Source organism: Canis aureus, chromosome 9, assembly GCF_053574225.1.
Source record: "Canis aureus isolate CA01 chromosome 9, VMU_Caureus_v.1.0, whole genome shotgun sequence".
In the NCBI taxonomy this organism is placed as follows: domain Eukaryota; kingdom Metazoa; phylum Chordata; class Mammalia; order Carnivora; family Canidae; genus Canis; species Canis aureus.
Genome location: NC_135619.1, coordinates 14,233,221 through 14,258,330, shown reverse-complemented (window position 1 = coordinate 14,258,330; position 25,110 = coordinate 14,233,221). Strand labels below are relative to the sequence as shown.

At 35.9% G+C, this 25,110-nt stretch overlaps 1 protein-coding gene across 31 annotated transcripts in view; it reads right to left on the bottom strand.

Moving 5' to 3' along the window:
- Nucleotides 1–25,110, bottom strand: part of NUBPL (NUBP iron-sulfur cluster assembly factor, mitochondrial) — a 231,260-nt gene that overhangs the window by 47,038 nt on the left and 159,112 nt on the right. For all 31 annotated transcript variants that reach the window (XR_013385973.1, XR_013385972.1, XR_013385971.1 and 28 more), the window contains one exon: nucleotides 10,317–10,402. Coding sequence is in view for 21 of the 31 variants with exons in the window: in XM_077908971.1 (XP_077765097.1) it covers nucleotides 10,317–10,402 (86 nt within the window). In the remaining 10 variants the exon portion in view is untranslated. The remainder of the gene's footprint in view (nucleotides 1–10,316; nucleotides 10,403–25,110) is intronic.

The window sequence follows — 25,110 nt, the reverse complement described above, 5'->3', positions numbered from 1 at the left end:
TACGTTATTCCAATCCATCATTGGCTCAGAAAGGTACTTCTTTTATTAACTTTAAAAAAATTGACTCTCTTGAAATATCAACATTGCTCTGAAATATTGGATTTTTGTGTCCAACTGAATTGAATTATGCAAGCTCAAAAGGCCCCAATTTTAATTTCTTCTTGGCATTTAAATCCAGATTCAGGTAAGTAACAAGCAAGATTTTCAGATTACTATATAATTCAATTTCTCAAGGTTAAATTCTTGTTGGTTGGAATTTGTCACAAGGACTAAAACTATGATTTAAGAAAAAATGAGGAGAAATTGTTAAATAGAAAATGAATAATAACAGAAATAGATTAGATTCTTAAATGTTATTCAGTTCTCCATTAGCCTTGAACTTAGTTTTCAGTATATTCCTTGAAGCAAGTGCCCAAATACTATAATTTTTTTAAAGATTTATTTTCATTTATTTTAGAAAGCATGTGCAATTGTAAGTGAGTGCAGCGGGAAGGGACAGAGAGAGAGAGTGAGAAAAGTCCCAAGCATACTATGCACTGTGGAGTCTAAGGTGGAGCTGGATGCCATGACTGAATCACCACCTGAGCCGAAATCAAGAGTCAGATGCTTAAATTGACTGCACCAGCCAGGTGCCCCCAAATATTGTAATTTTTAAAACTGAGATGGGTGTTTCTGTTTTCTCTTTCAGAAGAAGTAGTCTGGCATGGAAAAAACAATGAATGGGGAAACCTGCATTCATATTCCTCTCAGGGACCAACTAAACAGCTGTGGGTCCATGAGGTGCAGCTTCACTTCTTTATGTCTTGAATCCTGAAATGAGGGTTTACAACGAATGATGATTTCATAATTATGACCCCTAAAATCTACCACTAAAACAATAACATTCAGAGCCACCCTTTACGGTACTTGGTGCTAAGGTCTATCTATGCTAAGTACTGTATATATAATCTTATTTAACTGCCCTAATGACCTATGAGATGGTTCACAAAACACTGAAGCTGTATTATTTGCTCAAGATCGCAGTTAGTATAAAACATAGCCACAATTCAAACCGGCTAGGTCACTGGTTTGTATGTGGAAGTCACTAAACAAGAGGACTCAAGGATTTTGTTCATGGGAACTAGGTGGCCCAAAACAATGAGTCAATATGGGTTAGTAGAGGGGTTTAGCATAATAATTAAGAGCACAGTTATAAGGGAAGGCCTAATTTGAACCATCTTCACACTAACTGCAGCAATCAAGGCTTTAGACTTCACTTCCTTCCCCTGGTTATGGAGCTCCACTTCCCCAAAACACTCATTATACTTCTCTTGACTACACCTGAAGCTATTTTTTTTTTTTCCACAACATGCCATTTATACACAGAACTAAACAGACAAACACAGAGTCACTATTGCGGTTAGAAGTTGGCAGCATGGGAAAAGGGAGGAACAGGTGAGGAACTGGGGTGTCGTTAAAAAAAATACAGGCCCCCCCCCAAACTGGGGTGCCTGGGGGGAACTTGGTCTGCTTCAACCCAAGAGGAATCAGAAGATCAAAAGCGGTTTGGGAAAGCCAGAACCGTCAGGGATAGAGGGAGGAGGAAGGTCCAGGGGGTAAGGGGCCCCTTAACTCCTCATTTTTCAATACACCCATTTCTTGTTTCACTTGCCCACCTGGACAATCAGAACCCCAACGATAAGTAAATTTAATGGAGACTCCTCTTGTTCCCTAAAAATTCTCACCGTGTGGTATATTCTACTGTGTTCACATTACTAAATTCTGGACTATTCAGTTTTGGATAATCTACAGAAACAGCAGTTAAAATGTAGTCTCTGGAAAGCAAACTGCTTGGGATAGGAGCCCAGATGCCCACTAAACAGATAGGTGACCGTATGTGAGTTATTTAATCTCTATACTACAGTTTCCTCATCTGTAAAATGAGAAAAACAATGTCATCTATCCCACAGAGTTGTTAGGGTTATATTACTTTAATTCATGTAAATCGCATGTAATTCATGTAAATAGAACTGCATTCTAGTTAAAAGCATTCATAAACTTGTGAGAGATTCCAAGGAAAGACACACCTGAGCATACAAATTGGTCTCTGAGATGTAATTATGGCCAAGATGCAGCAAGCTACCCAGTTTTATAAAGAAAAGCCACTTTTCTAAAAGTGGAAAAGCTAACCAATTGTGAAGTAGGAAGCCACATGTGATGTCATGGGCAAACTAATTAGTGTGTTCCTAGAAAGAATTCAAACAGGACTTCATAAGGCCTCTATAGCCAAAAATGAAAGATTCTTCAAATACATCAAAGGTATGAAACTTCCCAGAGAACCAAATGAGACTGGTTGATAATCACAGAGGAAAAACTATGCTCAAGGAGGAAAGGAGAAAATAAATATGTCACTTGCCTCAATTTTCATGTAAGATCATCTTTTTCTAAATTGTTTTTTAAGGCAGGTCAGCTTGAGGTATTACATATAGTAGGACTTTTGGGGTCTAAGAGACAAACCAGACAGATGCTAAAACAGCTCTAAGACAGGTATCATGAATACTTGGGTTTTGAAGACATTCAGGGGTGAAGATATGGAACTCTGAGTCTAAATGGTTAACCAAACTACCATAAATGGCTACTCTGTCAGAAAAATAATAAATCACAACTCGATCCTCATTGCTCAGAACATTACAGTCTGTGACAATGAAAATGAAAAGCAATGGAACATGGAAAGAAAACATTGATAAGAATCCTCTATTTTAGGTTCTAAGATCACCTAATATATATAGAAAATATAACGATTAACCCTTTATAAATAAATATTTAAAAGCTCCACACAACAGTAGTATCTTTTTCTTTTACTTTTTTGTTTTTAACCAGCAGGAAAAGTAAACCACAGGAAGAACAAGATTCCTATTTCCTTTTTTAAAATACTTGCAAGGCTAAAACAGTTACAGAATTTTCAGAATTATTTACACAGAAAAAAAAAAAAAAAAGTAAGTTCAGTGACTAGCATTAGGCTTTAATCTATACTTTTGTTTCCAGATCAGCTGTAGCAGACATGCAGCTGTTGACCTAAGTCCACGGTCTCATCTTCCTTGGCACATAGCTAACCTACATTTCTTGGGCTCCTTGAGAAATGTGACATATGACCATACAACTCAGTTTAGGTGAAGTGTGAACAGAGATGTATGTATGTTTGGTTCATAAAAATCTCCACATGCATGCCTCTGTGCTGTGTTTTCCCTTCTGGCTGGCTCAAATGAGGATGGCCCCAAAGGTGGGCTGATACTCACATGTGAACATGGCAGAGACTACAGTGGCCTAAGTAACTTCCTGGAAGATCACCCTGCTCACCTGTTCATCTATGAATACTATTACATGAGCAAGAAATAAACTGCTATTCCATTTACATCATTATGTATTTTGAGATTTACTTGTGACAGCAATTAACTGTATTAAATAATGCATATTTTAAATAATTTTAGATTCTATATACTTAGCAATTTAATCTATATTAAGAGAATGGTTTAGGCTCAAGTAAAGTACTCAAGGAAATCTCACAATATTCATCTAAATTTTTAACAATTTCTTGTTAAAATTCTTTTTTTTTAAGATTTTATTTATTTATTCACGAGAGAGACAGAGAAGCAGAGACACAGGCAGAGGGAGAAGCAGGCTCCATGCAGGGAGCCCAATGTGGGACTCAATCCCAGGATCCCAGGATCACGACCAGAGCAAAAGGCAGATGCTCAACCACTGAGCCACCCAGGTGCTCCTCTTGTTAAAATTCTTTTTAGCAAATATGGACTAGTCAAAATATGTAGGCCAAATACATAAATATCTATAAATTATAAATTTATCTGTTTCACAATATTCTAAAAGTTTATAATAAGCAACATTAATTACATTGACATTATTGGTTATTCAGTTTGTGCCAAACACGGTGCTACTAAGCCCTTTGTGGGCATTATTTCATTTATTTCTCACCTCAACCATATGAGGGAAACAGTAATATAATTTCTACCTTATGAATTAAGTAACTTGCTTAGGTTATACAGCTACCAAGTGAGAGAGTTAGGATTTGAACTCTAGCCTTCAGACTCCTGAACTCACTCTCTTCACCACTACGTAAGTAAGAATGCTTGTGCCAGTAACACCCTATTGCTTAAAAAATTACTATAAGATTTCTGAAGTAATTTAATTTGCAACCATAAGAGAGGTTATATACTTACTAAAGAATATAGCTCTCTCAGTGCTAAAAAGATCAATCTGGGTATAAAAGGCTTCAAATAGGGCAGCCCTGGTGGCGCAGCGGTTTAGTGCCGCCTGCAGCCTGGGGCGTGATCCTGGAAACCCTGGATCGAGTCCCACGTCAGGCTCTCTGCATGGAGCCTGCTTCTCCCTCTGCCTGTGTCTCTGCCTCTCATTCTCTCTCTGTGTCTCTATGAATAAATAAATAAAATCTAAAAAAAAAAAAAGGCTACAAATATACAGATTAATAAATGTTTCTGTGAGGAGATGGTCACATACATCATGTGATGTGAATAGTACTAAAAAGGCCAACTCAAAATCATTTTCTCTACCAGTCTCTTCCTTGCCAAACAGTTTTAAATCATAATCCTCATAGAAAGTAAGGGCAGGGATTTGTGACTGAGGATCTAACCTCTTATTTCTACTCATTGTCAACCTGAGCAAAAAACTAGCACCTGGTAGATTTATTAATGGCAGCCTAACTCTCAAAATCCCTTAGATTTTTGTCATTTTTTTTTCTAACCACCCCTACCCTATGTAATCAATTGCCAAGCCTGTCAATTCTTCCTTCAAAATGTCAACTATATTTATTCCCTTTTCCATTTTCAATGCTGTCAGATCCCTATTCCCTATCACCTACATCAGTGTTGTTCCAAATTATTAAAACTGTCTTACCATAAGAGAAATATTTTAAATCTTGATCCAACACAAAAACCCCCTTTGTGTATGTATAACTGAGACCAAATCTTTATAAAGCAATACTTTGTCTTCCTGAGAGTAATTTACCCTGTATTGTTTACAGGGTTTCATTTCTCACTGTATTGGTTTCATGACTAATGAGTGGGTCACAACCTGCAGTGTGAGTAACTCTGAGCATTGCAAATGCTTCCTTAATGTTTTCACTCTCCCGGCTCCTGCCCTTTCTATTAATTTCCACCAAATTAAATATTTTTAAAGCTCCATTCTAATTAAGTCTATTTCTCAACCAACATTATTTATGGACTCCTCTAAATCTCAAGAAGAAAGTCCAAATCCTTAGCTCTGTGGTTAAAACTCTACCAAATCTGGGCCTAGCAGAGCTACACCAAAGCATATTACTTCAACTATAGACAAACTGAACAACCCTGAACGCAACTTGTGATTTCCTGATTCTTTTCAGACTAAATTCTGTCCCTACTCAAGTCTCTGGATATGCCTATGAAAATCCTACTCCATTCATTCATTCTGTATTTATTTAGTGAGCAGCTGTATGTTCTTGGCACAGGGGGAGGTAAGGGGTCCCTTCACTCAAAGCTTATAGCATGGCATGCACAAATGTGAAAAGTACTGACAAATATGAAAACAGCTACAAAAAGGGAATTAGAGTCTTACTAGATTATGCACCAGAACAAGCCCACCTAGTTAACAGGGACAGGGCAGTCTCTCAGAGAAACAATCATTCAATCTAAGTACCAAAGGATAAAAAGGAGCTACCAAGTGAAAAATGACGGTAAAGGGATCTCATGTGGAGAAACAGCATGCTCAAGGCCATGAAGAAAGAAATTCTGTGGAAGTCTAAAAGAAGTGGAACATGACCAGTTTCACTGTGGCAGAGAGAATGCAAGGCAGAGTGGCCTATGAGCTGGGGATAAAGACAACAGCAGATTGTGGCTGCCATTATATACCAGGTCAAATGTCTATATAATAGGTACTTAAATGCCTGCTATATACCAGGTAACTGAGCATTTAAGAATATTTAAAGCATGTTTTCTTACCCTCCAAGATTCTTCTTCTGTGGAGACTGACAGGTAAACTATAGTGGGATAAGGGCCAAGCCAGACATATGTTCAAGTAGTTCAGAGAAAGATTAACCTTTTCCGGGACTTTGATAAAAGCTTCCTAGAAAAAGTAATGCTGAGCAGGGATCTGAAATGTGAATATGAGTTCCCAAGCTAACGATGGTTTATCAGGAAAGGGACTATATGTACAAAATAACAGGATGTGAAAAAAATCATGACTTTTCCATGACAGCCCTACTTATTAGCACAAAGAAGAAAGCGTCCTCATGTTCTTCAGAAATCAGGGCCCCTTGACCATAATGGAGCCAGTCTATAGGATGATAAGGTATTTGGCAAAACAAAAACAAAAACAAAAACCTTCATCCTTCTTTTTTTTTCTTCTAATTAATAAGAGAAACTTATCACAGTACTTTGCTTATGGAAGGCACTCAATAGGAGTAAATATATATTTGTAAAATAAACTACTTATTGAATTAAAATTAACTAATAGATCCCTATGTATAGATGCTGTAAGAGGGGAAATATACTTTAATACACTTTTCAGGAACTGGGAAGGAGATTGCCCAAGAAGTTGGGGCTGGATAGTGAAATCCCTGAAACTCTAAGTTCAAATGGTAGAAGGACTCCAAGTTGAGGTGCCTGGGCCTCCTTTGAAGAAGAAGCAATAAAAATGGTTAAGAGTGACAATGCAAAAAGTACTCACAGTTCAAAATGTGTAAGATCGAAAAAAAAATTATTATTTAAAAAAAAACAGTCTGTAAACACTGAGATAATCGAGGATTTGGCAGAGCTGATATGATTTCAGGCAGAGAACAAAGAATTTAATAGTTCATCTCTTCTTCTCCTTCCCCTAACCAAGCCTTAAGTTTTATTTATTTATTTATTTAGATTTTATTTATTTATTTGAGAGAGAGAAAGTGAGTTAGAGAGAGAGCATGAGCAGGGAGAAGGGCAGAGGGAGAAGAAGGTTCCCTGGATGAGCAGGAAGCCTGATGATGGATGAGGAGGTCTGATTCCGGGACACCGGGATCTTGACCTGAGCAGAAGGCAGACATTTAACCGACTGAGCCACCCAGGTCCCACAAGCCTTGAGTTTTAGGAAACCATTTAAATTAACTTCAAAATATTCTTGTAGATATTACTAAACTCTGTCCATACCAATGAATTCCAATGACATCATTGTTTCCATGGGAACTAATGCACTTCAAAAGGAGAAAAAAAAGAAAGCAAGACTAAAAACTAGGAAAAAAATGAAATATAAATGGCATCAACAAAGCATAAATTACTCGTTTGCATTTATGGAACACTTTCTAATTTCAAATGCTTTGCCTTAACTTAGATTCCAATGCTCTTAAGTGTCAGAAGGATCTCAGAGGTCATCAAATCCACATCCTACTTATAGCCAGGATTCCCTATACAATGAAGCTAGCTGCACCATGGTTGTCCAATTGTTTCTAGAGCTCATTGTTGGAAAGTTCTCTCATTCACTTGCAAAGATTACTGAGCACCGATCTTGTTCTGCAGGCTTAAGAGATGATTAATATATTCTACCTCCTTTAAAAGTTTTTGCTGTTTAGAGAGCAAATAATTGCAACATAGGAGTGAAAAAAAGAGGGTTTAATAAGGATACAGGATGATGTCAAAAGAACCAATTTGGAGGGATTATGCATTTCCAATGACTTTTACTTCTATTCCACTTCAGTCCCACACACCCATGACCAATCACATTCTGGTGCAAACTTAAACTTCAACATTAACTTTCTGGATCACAAACAGCTCTTTCACTCCAAAACTAATCTTGCACTAGTCTATGAGCTTTATGCAGCTCAAGATCCTTCACTTGAAATATTTCCTCACTGTATTTCCTTGCTGGTATCTTCAACTTTCATTTTCAGTGGCACCCACCTAGTGACCATCCCTCTTTCCCACTGTTATGTTCCATAGGAGTCTCTGTCTCACCTTTTGTCCCTTTGTCCTAAAGTGTAGAGAAAAATCTGTCAGAACAATTATAAGATTGCCTCTTTACTTAGATGGCAGTACCTATCAGGTGCTGCAGGTAAATGAAAATAACCTAAAGACTAAAAAGGTGCATGGCTGAATTTGCCATCTATGGTCATTAGACCCCCAACTAGCAAAGTGCATGTAAAACCCGCCCCATAGCCATAGTCACATCAAGTGACAGCATTCATTAAAATAGTCTCTTGGTGTACAAAATGATAATTTACAGAGTGGGAAATAAAAAAATGTTGGTTTCTGCTTTTTAAAAAACTTTTCCTCAATAATTTCATGATACTTTAAAGTAAACTGGACATATGCCTCTTACTCTCATCTTACAGAATGAGAACTTAAGCATTCACTTGTTTGTATACTGATAGGATGACGATTAACCTTGAAGTGGCAGGAACAGACCACTGGCTCTGTCACCTAATTTCTGCTAGAAAGAAGGATTATGTATTACTTGCTCTCATAATTTTTGGTAGATAGACGTCTCTCTTACTTTTTGCTGGTTTATATTTTAAAATCCCATGTAAGTATTCTTACTTAGTTATTTGGGTGGGTAAGTATTACTTGTACCTAGTTTATTTTGGAGGGCATAATTGCTCAAACTATGTGCTTTGAAGATTTTATTTATTTAATTTTATTTATTTATTTATTTGAGAGAGAGTGAGTGAGTGAGTGAGAGGGTGAACACAAGCAGGAGGGAGAGACAGAGAGAGAAGCAGACTCCCTGCTGAGCAGGGAATCCGATGTGGGGCTCAATCTCCAGACTCTAGGATCATGACCTGAGCTGAATTGACTGAGTTACCCAGGCGCCCTGCAAACTATGTGCTTTAATGAGACATTTTTCTGAGGTGTGCACTTGATTACCATTGCTTTCAAAATTTTCCAAGCTAAAATTCACAACATATAATACCATGGGGGTTTTATCATTCATTTATCCATATATAAAGATAGGCTTTAAATATTTCTGATTGTGGGAATACCCTCAGATCATCCTTATTAGGCTCCTCAATTTTCCTAAGACAATCTGGACCCAGTCCAGAGCTCCACAGCTTGTTAATGCATACAGCTCTGCACTAACTGGCAAGGGAGAAGAGGTACTTGTCAAAGAGGATCATCTCAACTCCACTACTCTATTATTTTATACTTTTCAGATGTGCTCCCCTGGGAGAAAAATATTTGTGAAAGAGCCCATTCATGCTAGTACATCACTGGATCTTATACTGTGTTAGTTTCATTGAAGAATTCAATGAAAGTTATGAATTCTCTCCATACTAAAACAAACTCAAGTGAACATATGATTTGGGAGTGGGGGAGGGGTGGAGGGAGAAAGAATCATGAGATTCCTGAAGCTAATTTATGGGCTGAAGCCTAAAAAACTCTGCTCTATAAGCTCTAAAATCTATCCCTGAATTAAGCAAAGCCACTAGATAATCATATGGATGGAGGCATCACATTGGCTTTGTACAAAAATGCTTGTTCTAAACTGTACTCTGGCATAAGTCCGCTTGCTTTTGCTGATGCAGGCTAGGAGGATGAACCCTCTACTTATAGTTTTAAAAAAAGGCAATCAGTGTGTTCATTATATAAACAGTCTTTTCTAAGAACCTAGGGGAGATTTATGCCTCTCTGGTCTCAGTTCTCCTTCTCTTGAAAATCATGTTCTTTCTAATCTCATGGAAATGGACAGTTTTATAAAGGCTCTATGTGATTCCTAAAAAAATTCATAGATTACTTCTAGCATGTATTTAAGTTCCTTAATGGCATGTAGTTTGTTTACAGATTTGCTTCTCATTCTGATTTTAATTATCCTTTTTCTTAATATTACTACATTTTAGATTGATTTTATTTCGTCATATGGTGTAGAAAACCCTTAGATACTTTTTAGAAGATGGTGAGCTACAAATGACTTAAATTGGAGACAGAAGGAAAAAAGTCATCTTTTTCACCTTGTCTTCCTATCAGTGCTCTATTCTAGTACCTCCACCTAAACACTCATGGGGGAGTTTTCTGTTGGTAATATCTCCAAGTATTTGGAGAGATAGTACTTGGTCATAGAACTCATACCTGATGTTTTAGAATTCTTTAAAAAAATATTTTAATGCAGTTAGAATTTTTCTTGATTAATATAACATATACACATTAGCACCTATATGTGTGTTGTTAAAGTTACCATAAAGATGAAGTAGTGTTTTCAAATAGGTTTCTGTACAGAAATAAATTAAGATTTGGACTGTATTTCTCAATGACTTGCTTCTTAGTTTGAGTATTCCATATTGTAACAATGAAGCTGTAAATGCTTACAGGCACATGGACTTTCCGAAACATCTCAGCACCCTTATGTGCGTCCACCAATGCAATGTCCTGGGGCGTAGAGACGATCACAGCACCTAACCAATAGAAATGACACCATCATTTAATTCTTTATGGAAAGATTACTTCCAAAATTATATTGCTTACATGCTAAAAGAGCCTACTACTACATTAACTATTTAGGTCATTTGTACAAATTTTACATACATGAATGGGAAAGATGAGGAAATGTCTACTTTGTTCTTGACTATTTTTAACTCCTCACTTCTACAATAACAACTGACTGACCAATGATTCAAGATCATAGCTATGTCATCAAGACTTTCTTCCTATTCAGATAATGTGCTAGTTAGAAGATGCACAAGGTAAGCTCTGCTTTCAAGAAGCTAATAATCTAGTTGGAAAATCCAAAAAAATTAAAGATTACAACACAATGTGCTAACCACTGTAACAGAAGTATGCCTCTTCAATATTATGGAATTAAAAAGGAGAAATAAAGGAAAGATAACTAACTCATTCTAGGGGTCAGAATGGTGAAGGTGATAATGGATGGAGTGAAAAAGCAGGAGACAAGGAGAAACAATAGGGGAAAGGTTTCAGAAAGGGGTGATTCCTGAGCTGAGTCCTAAAAATCTATATTATAGAAACTCACTAGTACAGAATGCACCATAAAGTACAGTTTGGTGGGGGTAAAACTAGAGGCTGTGGTAGAAACTAAGATGCAAAATAGTGGTGGCCTAAATGAAGGCAGCAACAAAGGTAGGTGAAGATAGATGCTTTCCTGGGTCTCCACTATGACCCTGCAGAAACCAGATGGTCCTATGATATAGCATTTCGAGAGAAAGTGCAGTGTAAATTTTTAAGTGGAAATATCAGAGGGCTGGTTATGATCTGCAGTTTGTGATTTCCTAAATTTTGTGGGTTTTTCTAGATGATAACCTGAAAAATAATTAATATAAACCTATTCTACATTACCTAGATAACCATCATCTTCTAACTAAATATACACTGACATGACATTTCAGAGCTCCAAACTATTAAACTGGCACTAAAAGGTAGTATTTCTTCACAACTAATGGAAACAGATGTAGGATCAACAATAAATAATGGACTGCTCCAAATGAAGGTCAAACAATACTACAAAGTATAGTTGAAGGGGCATTTTGAAGCAGTCCAAATAAAGACAAGTGGCAGGGAAACCAAGTCATCACAAAGCACATGGCAATATAGGCATGCCAAATTTAAAAGAACCTGTGCCATAGGAGCTAGCTACAAATTCATCTTGCAATCAATATTTTCATTTCAGCAAAAAAACACTTCATCTTTCACATTAAACTAATGTCATTAATTTGAATTGTATTGATTTTTTAAAGTTTTGCTTGTATTTCCTCTAATATTTTTTAGTTTTTAAAAAATTACATAAGACCTATAAGCTTAAGGAATTTATAGTTACACCTAGCTAAGTAGTCTTATAATAAGAGTAAGTCAATATGGGGTATGGGGCAGATTATTTTTCCTTTAGAAGGAGGGCCTATTCATTACTCAAGTTTGAGAAACACTAGCTTTGGAATTCCAACAGAATCAGAAATCAAATTTTCATTCCATAGCCAACTTCCTATGTTACTAGGGCAATAATCTCTCTGAGGTTGCTGTTACTATGCCATTTTATAGATGAGGAAACTAAATCTCAGAAATAATTAAATGAAACTAATGTATGTAAGGTGCTTGACATGATGCCTAGACACAGGGTAAACATTCAGTAAAAGGTAGCTGATGTTGTTGTTGCTCATATTATCACATTATTTTATTACTGTTATTAATAAAATGTCTTAGAAGTTGCTGGAAAAGTCACTTTTATATGTACCACCAGGCAGCTCACCATACTTTTCAAACTGTTTCATGGGTCACCACATCCTTCTATTTCTATTTGCTCTGCCCAAGGAACCAAAAACTAGTTGACTGTTTTCTTTCCTGTCTTTCAAAGATTGATGGAAATCACATCTTTGAAAAAAATTATACTCGACTCTACTCCACAGAGCTAATATACATCCACAATTTGCCACCTTCTAGGTTCTGTTATCAATCTATTTCACTGCTTTTTCATATCTAGGCATTTGGAAGGAATCTGATTCCAGTTCTGTGCCCATCTAGCTGTGTGATTGACCTCCAGCAAGTAACTCAGAATCACTCTAGGTCTCAGTTTCCTTAGCTACAAAGTTAATGCAAAGACTAGATAGTCTCCAAGGTCTCAGCTAGCTCAGATTATATGCTTTAGCACTGCTTCTAAACTATAGTTTCCAAAACCACTCCTGTTCATCCTGACTACTCAGTAAACCTATTTAAGTGAATGTGAAATGCTACCCTACTCTAAGAATAATGACTGTTCAATCTCAGAGCCACTCTCTTCACATGTAAATAAAACCTCCTTGGCCATTTCTACCAAATTCTCTCTTAATTATATAACAGTATACAGGGGGTTTTCTATTGCATTAGCCCTAAAAAGCACTTTCAGCTTTTACACGATACAATCATTTTATTATTTTAAATAGCCTTTGTTTACTATTTGTATTACCACTATATGATATAATTTCATGGGCAGTTATGATTTTTCTCATTTGTTACTCAAATAAAACAGACACAATGTCATGCACAAAATAGGCACTTAACAAAAAATAACAATTTCTTATATTTTCAAATCATCTATCCTGAACTACTGCTACATGAGTTCTTAGTTGGTAACTCCTTGAACTAGCAGTTAAGAGCTCTGAATTCTGGCTATGTTTACTATGTTTTTGTAACTATATAACCTTGAATAGCTCACTAAATCTCAATACCTCAAGATGTATTATACAGAACTCTTCTGTTAAATGTACCAATATCCATTGTTCCTATTTAACTCAAAGAGATGTTCCATTAAAAAAAATGTATGTGTTATAAAAATGTTTGGCAATATTATTTTGATAGCTATAAGACCCTAGAGAGAAGGCTGAAGTACCTTGATTTTTGCTGTACTTAACCCTAACATAGTATCACAAATAAGCATCTACATCATCTCAGTCTCTTTGTAATCTAAATAGCATCATTCATAAATCAATTAATAACAACTTTTTGACAAGGACACTGATCATTTTCTATCATCAAATGCTTACAAAATGTAAACATTCCATTAGAACTACCAGACACATTTATAAAAGATTTTTGGGGAGTAGCCTGGGTGGCTCAGATGGTTAAGTGTCTGCCTTTGGCTCAGGTCATGATCCTGGGGTTCTGGACCCCATCAGACTCTCTGCTCAGTGGGGAGCCTGCTTCTCCCTCTCCCTTCCACCTATCACCCCTCATGCTTGCACATGGGTGCTCTCTCTCTCTCTCACTCTCAAATACATAAAATATTTTTTTAAAAAGATTTTTTCGTGTAAGAGTTCTTTTGCTGAAGTACATGTTCTTAAATAATTAAATTCTTAATCACAATGTAATCAGTCTTTAGGACTATTCTGAGAAAATTTTTCTAGCCTTCTTTTTTTTTTTCATAAATTTTTATTTATTTATGATAGTCACACAGAGAGAGGGAGAGAGAGGCAGAGACACAGGCAGAGGGAGAAGCAGGCTCCATGCACCGGGAGCCCGATGTGGGATTCGATCCTGGGTCTCCAGGATCGTGCCCTGGGCCAAAGGCAGGCGCCAAACCGCTGCGCCACCCAGGGATCCCTAGCCTTCTTTAAAGAATACAAAAACATAACTAGCACACACAGAAATCACTACTTCTTTTGTCATACCAAATTTTAATACATCAAATAAGTAACCATTTCAGACAGCCCTACAATGACCTTTAGCATGTATAAGAAAATAAACAAAACCTCCATTAAAATTAAATCATTATTAATCAATCTATACATTACAATCTAGACTTTTAAATTTTAAAAGAATTATATCAAGCTTTTTCTTGTTACTGTATCTCTTTTCTTAAAACATGGTTTCCAAATCTGCTATTACATTTATCTTTATTATTTTTGGCTATCTACCTAATAAATTTTCATTTTTATCAGCGCATGAATAAATATAAACTAACTCAAATTTTTCCCCTTTAATACCATCACTGATGATGTCACTTTAGTTTTCTGATGGAGGGTTAGTTCGGAAACTTGTGCTCCCTCTACTGATCACAAGGAATGCTAGTGCGACAAAGAGAATTTTCAATTTGCAATAAATAAGAATATTTTCTAGGGGTAAAACATAGTATTATAAAAGAATAGTATCTCAAGAATTCCAGGGATAATTTGATAGAAAATAAATGTCCAGGGATCCCTGGGTGGCGCAGCGGTTTGGCGCCTGCCTTTGGCCCAGGGCGCGATCCTGGAGACCCGGGATCGAATCCCACGTCGGGCTCCCGGTGCATGGAGCCTGCTTCTCCCTCTGCCTGTGTCTCTGCCTCTCTCTCTCGCTCTCTTTGTGACTATCATAAATAAATGCAAATTAAAAAAAAAAAAAAGACAGACCTTTCCTTTAAAAAAAAAAAAAAGAAAATAAATGTCCAAGTCCAAACAATTAAACAATATTTTTAAACGTTATTTTCCAAGTTGTAATCTTTTTAAAAGGCTTTTTATCAATGGAGATTTACTAAAATATTATCTGGCAGATTCTGGCAAATATGTAAACATTCTAAACAATACTTATTTAGAGTATTGTTTTAATTGCTAATTCTCTTGACTATTAAAAATAAATTCTATAACTGCATACATGAATTTGGGTCAGAGTTCAGAGTAGTTAAACATTTAAAACTGATTATTCCAGATGTTAGGCTGATCATAATTACAGCAGTGTGGAACTACTCAACTATGCCATTGTGCATCTCAGGGCATAAATTGGATCTAATTCCCATGCCTGATTGAGAATTTCAGTGTAGGAAACTACTATGTGCAACAAAAACTGCTCATAATGATATCTAGATGAGTAACTCCATACCTTACAACTCTTGAGTACATCAATGTAAAGTCAACTAAGACTTAAAAGAACAAATTGACTGCTATTCTCTCTTTTTGAAAAGTAGGCTCCATGCCCAGCACAGAGCTCAGTGTGGGGCTTGAACTCATGACCTGGGCTGAAATCAAGATTTGGATGCTTAACCGACTGAACCACCCACGTGCCGCAAATTAACTGCTCTTCTTAATGTTCATAGTACTCTAATAAAAAGTGATGCTGATTCTCCTAGATTTAAAGATACTTGCGGTAAAATAATCATTCAACTTCTGCTAGCTTAACATAAATAAATACCAAATGTATCATTGTTTATTAACTATACAATAGATTGGTTTTGGTATTTTTTAGTTCTTCCTGTCTTTCGCCTCTGTAGCCCTGAAATTTCCTTAATTATAAAAATTATTTGCTATAAGATGAAGGAATGTCCACTAATATTAGTATATGATTAAGTAAAACTAAATATTTAAAAACGTAAATCTATCTCAAATGTACCCTCAGACTGTGTTTCAACAGAAAATATAAATAATTCTTTCATGAGTCATAGTTTTGGACTCTTTGCACCATTCCAACAGAGAATTGACTATAGTCACATGTTTATTAATTTAAAGATCAATCATTATTTTCACTTTAGAAATGAATTATGGTACAGGAAATTTGTCAATGGCTAACAAAAATTATACAAACACAATAATTAGTGGAAACCACAGTATTTCAAATTCACTAGTGAGAGAAAGAGTGTGCACTCTGGAACTTTAATGAGAATTCAAGTTCGTCAAAGGAATCTAGATGTGTATCTGCTACTTAGGGACAAAGACTGGCTCTTCAATAATGGAGTTAACAGGTAATGGGCTTCTAATCACTTCACCTTAATGATGCTGATAAAGAATTCACCAGGGCTATCCAGACGGCTGGTTACCAAGGAACCACTCGGGATAAGTGAGACTTTCAGAGATTTTAAAGAGCTTGAGCTGGAAACAAATAGCTCATATTCTTCACTCATGCTTGCTTGCTCTCTTATTCTCTTCCTCCTCTCACCTCTGATGTTTCCAGTAAAGTTAAAATCCTTGCTTCTTTGCAGTCTTGATTCCATCTTTAATGTTGATCAGTAAACACCTTGGGGAGCCTACTTGTAGTATACCTATGTCTCTACAACTCAGAAAGAAAGCTCTTTTGCTCTTCTATGAGAGTCTGTTCATGTTGTATTCTTAGATTTAATATTTTGCATTTCAAATTCTGTTAGATGCATGTATAGCTCAACCTGCCCAGGCTCACAGTGAGTCACCACCAAAGGCCGTTTTGTTTAATAATGAAACACATTCCTTTTATATATATTCTTTCTCTAATATGAACTCCAGAGAGAAGAATTACTACTCCCTGACTATCCTAACTTTAGTTAACCAGGTATGTCTTAGGAAATAGAGACTGAGATTTTATATGGAAAAAGTTTACTACATTTCCAAATACTATCATACTTAAGATGTGAAAACATTCTTTAGAGCTAAACTTCTGATTCAGATCAAATTTCTAAAATCTATGATCAAGAGCAAAAATTTTTAAATGACAGACTGTGGGACTTGTACTTTTCTACATACAAGTGCTTAACGAATTTAAAGTAGTTTTTAATATGAATCTGACTATCCATTGGCCATTATACTAGTCACTGAATTTTAAGACATTAAGACTAGTCACTGAATTTTAGCTGTCAGGCATATATCATGAAGTAAGTGCCCAGAAATTCTCAAACAATGAAACTGAATGAACTACTTACCATCCAAACATAAGCTAAATGATCAAGGAATTCAAATGTCAGATAGGTTGGTAGAGACAAAGTGATTCTGAAAGCTGATTATATAAGAATCATTTGAAAAAGGTTTTAGAATCCTGGGTCTTAAAAAAAAAATCCTGGGTCTTTCCATGTCACAGTTCAGAATTTGTTAATTCTCAGGCTATTTCTTTAAACTTGTTAATTGATTGCTATAAATTCAACCTATAAAATACAGTAACTCAAATACAAGAGCCCAAAAAGCTTATTTCTTTAAAATTTAGATTAGAAAATACTGTTGTTCATTAACCAGTGATATTATATTTAGTTTTATAATTTGATTCCCAATGTAACAAAGACTGAAGTTTCAGACTGAGTACCAGGAATGCCCTAAGTGATAAAACTCTGGAATACAGTTTCTAGCCTTTAACACCTGGCTACAATTTATATAACAAGACAAATTTATTCTGAAAATAATTTTTATAATTTGATAAATAAAACAATAATTCTTTTCTACACAATGCAATTCTTGCCAAAAAGCCGTTAATTATAATGCTGCCTAGTTTTTGCATAGAAACACAGTACATATGGAAGTCGTCCAAAATTGACAGTCTCCTTCAAAGTTCCATTCTGCAAGTTGAAAACATAAATGAAGATTTAGTATCTTTGAATACTAGGACTAGCTATGACCTAAGTCTTCTATCTTTAAAGTATCAGAATGTTTCTAGCTTTACAGTTTGAGGTCATTGTAAACTATAAAACTGTAGGGGAAACAAAGCAATAAAATCCAAAATAGCCAAATGTTTTTCTTTGAGTTATCAATGGTTTTCCAAAGGATTAGTACTGTATCTTTAAAAAATTACTCTTAAATTTCAAAACAATTCTAAGGGGAAAAAATAGCTATTCAAAAAAAAAAATTAAAGACTTCATTTAGGTTATCTAAGTGAAACCACTATGTTCCTTTTGTTTTGAGAGAGAAAATTCCAGATAACAAGGTAACTATTTCAAAGGATGGCCTAAGGTAATTCACTTATTCAATAATAGCAACAATAAGCTTCTGATCCTTCAAAACCCAATAGGTTTTCATATTATCAAAACTACTGTCCAAATTAGCAATCAAAGAGTATTACCTGAAAAGAGATCACTGATTAGGCCAAATAAACTGCTGGTGGAGGGGAAAACACTAGTGTGGAATTGTACAGCTTTTCCTCCTGTATCTTTGATGAATGAATAGAGTTCAGTTACTGTAGCAATAGGCCCAATGCCTTTCACAAGCAATAAATGCTTTTCATTTTAAACAATGACTGAAATATTCAAGTGGCATAATTTCAAATTCCTACCTCGACTCATTTAAATGAATGAGAGGCAAAAAGGCCTCTGGCTTTCCTTCTAACCACAGGGTCCAGACAGAAAGTGTCATAGACAGGAAGAAAGGGCATCACCTCATTTTTGTAATGTAATACCAGTCTGCTAGTGTAGCTTCTCTTGGAGTCCATATTTAGCATATCATCTAGCTGACTACTCTACCATATACAGTAACTCCTTCTCTAGGAGAAAGGAATCAAAGCAGGACCCACACTAAGACTGTTTTCTGTTCCATTTCTGCCCTTCCCTGAAAGAAAAAGAAAGAAAACAAAGAAGGGATCATGATGGCTCCCCTCTCAACTGCTCAATCTTTGTCCCTTCTATCAGAAAAATAGTTTCCAAGTTTCACTCCTATATCAATTTTACTTAACAAAGGGCAACTTTTTTCATAACTCTATCCTATCAAAATAAATTCTTCCATCCATTACTCCACACTATACAAAACTTACTTATTTCATTACTTATCTACAAATAAATTTTCTGTTCATAAATTTGATGACAGTACAATTTTGCCTTGTGATAGTATGGATTTTCACTACTTTGACTGTACTACTACTGGTATCTGTATTAGCTCGCAAACTTTTAGAGGGCACAGGTCTTTGCTTTGTATTTCAGCTACTGCAAGTTACTAATTCACAATTATAATGAGGACCAGAAGAAGAAAACAAGCTGTTTTAGTTATTTTCCACTTGCTGCACTTCACTTCCCTCCCCCCACCAAGCTCTGCTTCATTTTCCACCCCTCTCTATCCTGATCAATGCCTGGGTAGCTGATCTCCGTGGACTAAACCACCTGAGTTTTCTTACTGGCTTTCAATGGGGATCTGCCAGTAGGAAGTACCTGCAGGATATGAGACTCTGAGAGGAAAAAGAGGCTGCAGGATTATTACCTACCTCGTACACCACTCACTCCCTAACTTGCAACCATTCTGGCCTTGGCTAAGTTCCTCTGTGGCCACCATTCCCAAATGGCAGACCCTTTTTATGGCTCTAGCGGTCACCAGGTTCTACTGCCACAGTTCATTCCCAGGCCCCGTTAGGCAGAAGGGACAGTAATAACTTCCTATGCCACTAGTTTGTAGGTACTTCACCCTCTCTTGCTGGTTTCCTTAATGCTGCCCATCTCTCTATTACCAGCCCCCTCACTAACTTCATTCTGTTAATTCATTTTAAAGTATGTCATCTATTTCCTGCCAGGACCCTGACTAATATAGCATCTTAATACAAATAACTTACTAAAATTCTCCAGTCTCATGAAAAAGCACTGACTCTTCATATTCTAAGAGTTAAAGTCAAAGTCAGATAGTCTATATAGTCATACAGAGGACTTTAGTTAAGGCAAAGGAGGAGAGAAAAAAATTTAAGTAACATCTATTAGAATTCAAATACCAGCACAGTGCATATATTTTCAAAATATTCAAGGTACTCATAATGTTCCTCAAAGAAATATTAATCCTCTTCCATTATGGAAGAGCAGATAAGTGTTCAAAAATTCCCAAGAGCTCATCGTTATGTCTTAAAAAACCCAGAAGTCAACCCTAGGATTTACCTGACTCAGTATATGGCAACAACTAATTTAAAAGCTAACAAGCAACAAGCAAAAACTCAGCAAACTGTATCACTTGGGGGGGAAGAAAGAGTAAAAAAAATAAAACCAGCACTGATAACTCTGCCTCTGTTCCTTGGCAAGTTCAACAAGAGCAAATCCAAAGACTATAATTGGTTATTTCCCATCTTTTATCCTGTCCTTTTCCCTCTAGCAATTACTACAACTACTAGCTATTTGTAGCATGTAATGATTCAATAGCCCATGTATGCTCAAATTTAAATCATTAGCCACTAATACTGCTATCAACATATTTATTACTATTGTTGGTACACAACACTTTTAACACATATAAAAGGATGATTTTTTTCTTTAAAGTTTCTTCTTATGAGCTTGTCATCCGTTTAATGGAATAAAAAAATGTAACACATACAAAGAGCTGCTAACTAGCATTCAGAAAAAGGATTGTTTTGTTTATACAGGTCTGCCTCCATAAATTTTCCAAAAGGAGGTCTCTTTCCAAATACAAAGCATTTCACTTCATTCTCAACATGCCTTGGATATATGCAAAGTTGATACAAAGGCTCTTTCTAATTGAGGACATATCACCACCAAAACCTCACCAAAAAACTCAAAGTAGTTTCTAAAAAAATATAATACATTTAGATAGAGGTTTTACATGATCCTTTATTTGATCCTTATAAGTCTGTGGGGTAGACAGGTATTCCACAGGTAAGAATAAATAGAGAGTGAGTTAAGCACCTTACGTAGCATCCCTGGAAGTAAATGAGAAAATTTATTATTGTCTTACAATGGAGCAATGCTAGTAATTCTCTCTACTAACTTGGTGGAGTCTGTATGTAACCAAATAGCAAGTACATTATTTCCCAGACACCAAAACAAAGTTAATACTAAAAGGTATCATCTAACCACAAGGACATTATATACAGAACAGGAAAATGGATAGCATAAATAAACCCCTAAAATGAAAGTATTTTTCCCTCAAAGGGAGAGTGAAATAAAATGTGTGTTTTTAATAAATACTTTTTAAAACTTATACAGAAAAAACACCTGGGCAAAAGCATTTAGGGTGGAGGAGATCACAGGAATGAGTTAGTAGATGGTAAGAAAATAAGGAGGCACAAATTTCTTTATATAAACAGTGATAACTAGTCAACTAGCTTTGTTATTTATTCAATCAATATTAATTGCATAAGCCACTGTCCAAGGTACTCTAAGAAATATCATGATAAATAGGAAAAAGTTCTTGCATTCATGTAACTTACATCCTAGTTGAGAAGATAATATGGACACATAGATAAAACTCATTCACTGATTCAACATTTCCTGAATGGTTACAGGAAGGCACGGAGTTTGGCACTGTGAGAAATACAAGGATGAATTAAACAAATCCTTAGCCCTCCAGGGAGTAACAGTCTGGTAAGAAAATAGTTTTGCAGGCTGTAAAGGGAGAACATAAGGAGTGCTGTTAAGAGTGGTCTGAATGAAACGCTATGTGAATTCCAAAAGAGGGAGAAATGATTCTCAACTAGGGATTTGAGGAAGATGACAGAAAATAGACATTTGAAATAAAGGGTATGCAGGATTTGGGTACTCACTGATTAGAGAAAAAAAGATAGTCTAAGTAAGGGTGAAATGCATATAAAGACAGAAACTTTGGAAAGTAAAGGGAAGATGGAGGGGGCAGTAAGCACCTAAGGGTTTGGGAAGGGGATTCCAGATTATGTGCAGGAGTTTAGGGGGAAGGTGAAGGAAGTCAAATCACAGGGGGGCTCAAATGGGAGTCTAAAAAGCTTATATGGTTTATGGGATATAGGACATAAGAAAAGGTAGAACAGAATATCTTAAGAGAGTTCTAAAGTCAACGTTAAGAGGAAAGGAAAATTAGGTTAGTAACTAGAGATCATTCATTTAGGCTTAGAAAGGCTGATATGAATCTGATAGGCTGTTCCAGGTAATATAAATTGATGAAAGCCATGATTCAAGCAAGTTCAGCAACTCCTTGGTCAGTACCCTTCCTGGGAGAGAGCTCAATTTTTATTTCTTCAGAAATATTGACTAAAATGACATTGGCCTGAATAAAACCAAACCTCAGGAACTAAGCCTTTATAATACACATGGGCACGCCATGCATACACAATCCCCCCCCCCCACCTCCACACATCATTTTGGTAGGATACTTTTATTGCTGGATTTTTTTTCTAAGTTTAAAATTAAGAGATGTTCAGTGTAGAAAATCTAGTCTTTTCATTGCTGCTAATTTTAATACTGACATAATAACTGAGAGTACGAATGTACTAACACTGACAGCTACAATTCTGTATTGGGAGCCAGTGTACCTGGAAACTAGCCAACTGTCCAAGACCAGTATGATTAGCCCAAAGATGACAATGGTCTTTCCAAGACTCATTTGGAGCTCTACTCCTAAAGGTCAAAGGAGACTGCTTCTAGTATCTCCAGATCTTCCCTTGAATATATGAGTCAAAGAAGCCCAAAGCAATCTCTCAGGAATCAAAACAGAAACAAGACTAAACATAGTAAACACTAGCACAGACTGTTGGTTGGACACTTATCATATAGGGGTGTACAGGTTAAGCATATATTTTTAAAAGATTTTATTTATTTATTCATGAGAGACACAGCGAGAGAAGCAGGGACACGGGCAGAGGGAGAAGCAGGCTCCATGCAAGGAGCCCAATGTGGGATTTGAACCTGGGAATCCAGGATTACGCCCTGAGCCAAAGGCTGACGCTCAACTACTGAGCCACCCAGGTGTCCCAGATTTAGGCATATTCATAAGTTTATTTTTATCAGAAATCATCTAGATCAGAATAATTTCAGTCTAACGAGTTTGAGTGAATTAGAACTAACCTCAGAAAATAAGTGAGTCAAATGCTGTTGGGCTTTGTGTTAGAATAGCTTTATGTAGAGGTTGAAAGCATGAGCTTTTTTTTTTTTAATTTTTTATTTATTTATGATAGTCACAGAGAGAGAGAGAGAGAGAGAGAGAGAGAGGCAGAGACATAGGCAGAGGGAGAAGCAGGCTCCATCCACCGGGAGCCTGACGTGGGATTCGATCCCGAGTCTCCAGGATCGTGCCCTGGGCCAAAGGCAGGTGCTAAACTGCTGCGCCACCCAGGGATCCCCGAAAGCATGAGCTTTAAACTCAATCAGAACTGATATAAGCCTCAGCTATGAACTATTGTAACAGTGTGACCTTGGGAAAGCTGCTTAGCTCTTCAAAGATATAAGAAAATAAGGATAATATCTGTGATAATTAAATATAAAAATTAATATATGAGATACTGTCCTTAAATGCCAGTTTATTAATAATGGGTAATTATCATGGTACCAATTTATACAGAAATCTGTCCTTAAAGAATCAATGCTTTCTATTTAGTTTTTAAATTATAAATATATACATGCTCATTCAAGAAAATTTAGAAAATACTGATAAATCATAACTTTACTTCCACAGTCCAGAAATCACTAAATTTATGAATTTTCAAAAACTTTTTTTTGGAACTTGGCTCTATTTTTTTTAATGGATCAGACTTGGGAAGTAAAATAAATGTTATGTTTCTATAACAGAATTATATAAACACCCAAAGTTTCATTTTTTTTATTTCTTCCCCTTAGGCTGAAAAAATGCAAAGCAAACAAGGTATGGTGCTATATATATTTTTTTAAGAGACAGAGAGAGAGTATTCAAGGGAGAGGCAAAGGGAGAGGAGAGAGAATCTTAAGCAGACTCATGCCCAGCATGGAGGCCCAATATGGGGCTCAATTCGCGACTCTGAGATCATGACCTGAGCTGAAATTAAGAGCCAGATACTTAGCCAACTGAACTACCCAGGTACCCTCATATTTATTCTTTAAAAACTCATCTCTATTAAGTGTTTTACAATTCCCCTCAAATCCATGATCTCTTTGTCCTGTGATTAGACTTCTCATACAGCAGGTTTTCACACTGAATTGTAGTTCTTTTCTTAGCAGCCACTTGTTCCCCGTGCCCTTCCCCTTGGCTCTATCTTCTAGAGCTGGGGCTTTGAACCTAAGAACTGTGAATCTCCTAAAATGCACATTAAAATAGTGTTTCTGTAAATACAAATACATCTTCCTGGGGAGAATCCATATATTATTTAAATCTCAAAAAATTCTGAGTATCAATAAAGGTACGGAACTCTGGTCTAGGGAAAACATTTGTGATTTAATTATCCTTGGATCCTCTATAGTGCTTAGCATCTATCTTTATATGCATAAATATTTGTTGATTTAAAATTTTATTAATAAAGTAAATAGTAAATACATAAATTTACCTATTCTTCAAAATATATTTTCTCATATATTTTTCTCATTCATTTCCTCATCTTAACATAAAAAATACTGCTTCTGAAAGAATGGTGGTTACCAGAGTTTAGGGAAAGGAGGAAATGAAGAGTCACTGTTTAACAGATACAGAGTTTCAGTCTGAGAAAATGAAAAAGTTCTGGAGTTGTATTGTGGTGATGGCTGCACAACAATATGCATGTATTCAATATTACTGAATGTCATGTTTTACCATCACTACAACAAAAAAATACTGCTTTTTATTACCATGTGATATTAATGACTTATTTATTTAGGGCAGACTCTTCATCAAAGTAAAGGAATAAAGAAATATTACTGGTTAAATTTTAGCATATAAGAAAAAAATCTTCAAAGGAGAAGCAAATCTTAACCTCAATCTACATATTGTTGGTTTTAAGTACGAATAAAAATAGGGTGATATAATCATAAATCCTATACAAATAGAGGGGCTGTTATCTGAGTAAACAAAGGTAAATTGCTTGGGGCTATCAGTTTATCTGTGTGAAGTAAATTAAACTTTTCAAGGTACCAAATCACAATTCAGGGAATACATGATAATTTAGCCCAACTGTATCAACGAATTATCCATATAAATAATATAAACATTTTGGAAGTCTGCAACAGGCATTTCAAGATGCCAGGAGCACATTTTATTCAATAAACATCTAGCAAGTATTCCTAAGATTCAGAAATACACAAGTCCCATAAATACTTAAAAATACCAAGAACAGACTATCCAGTACACTGATTACAAAACAGATGTATCCA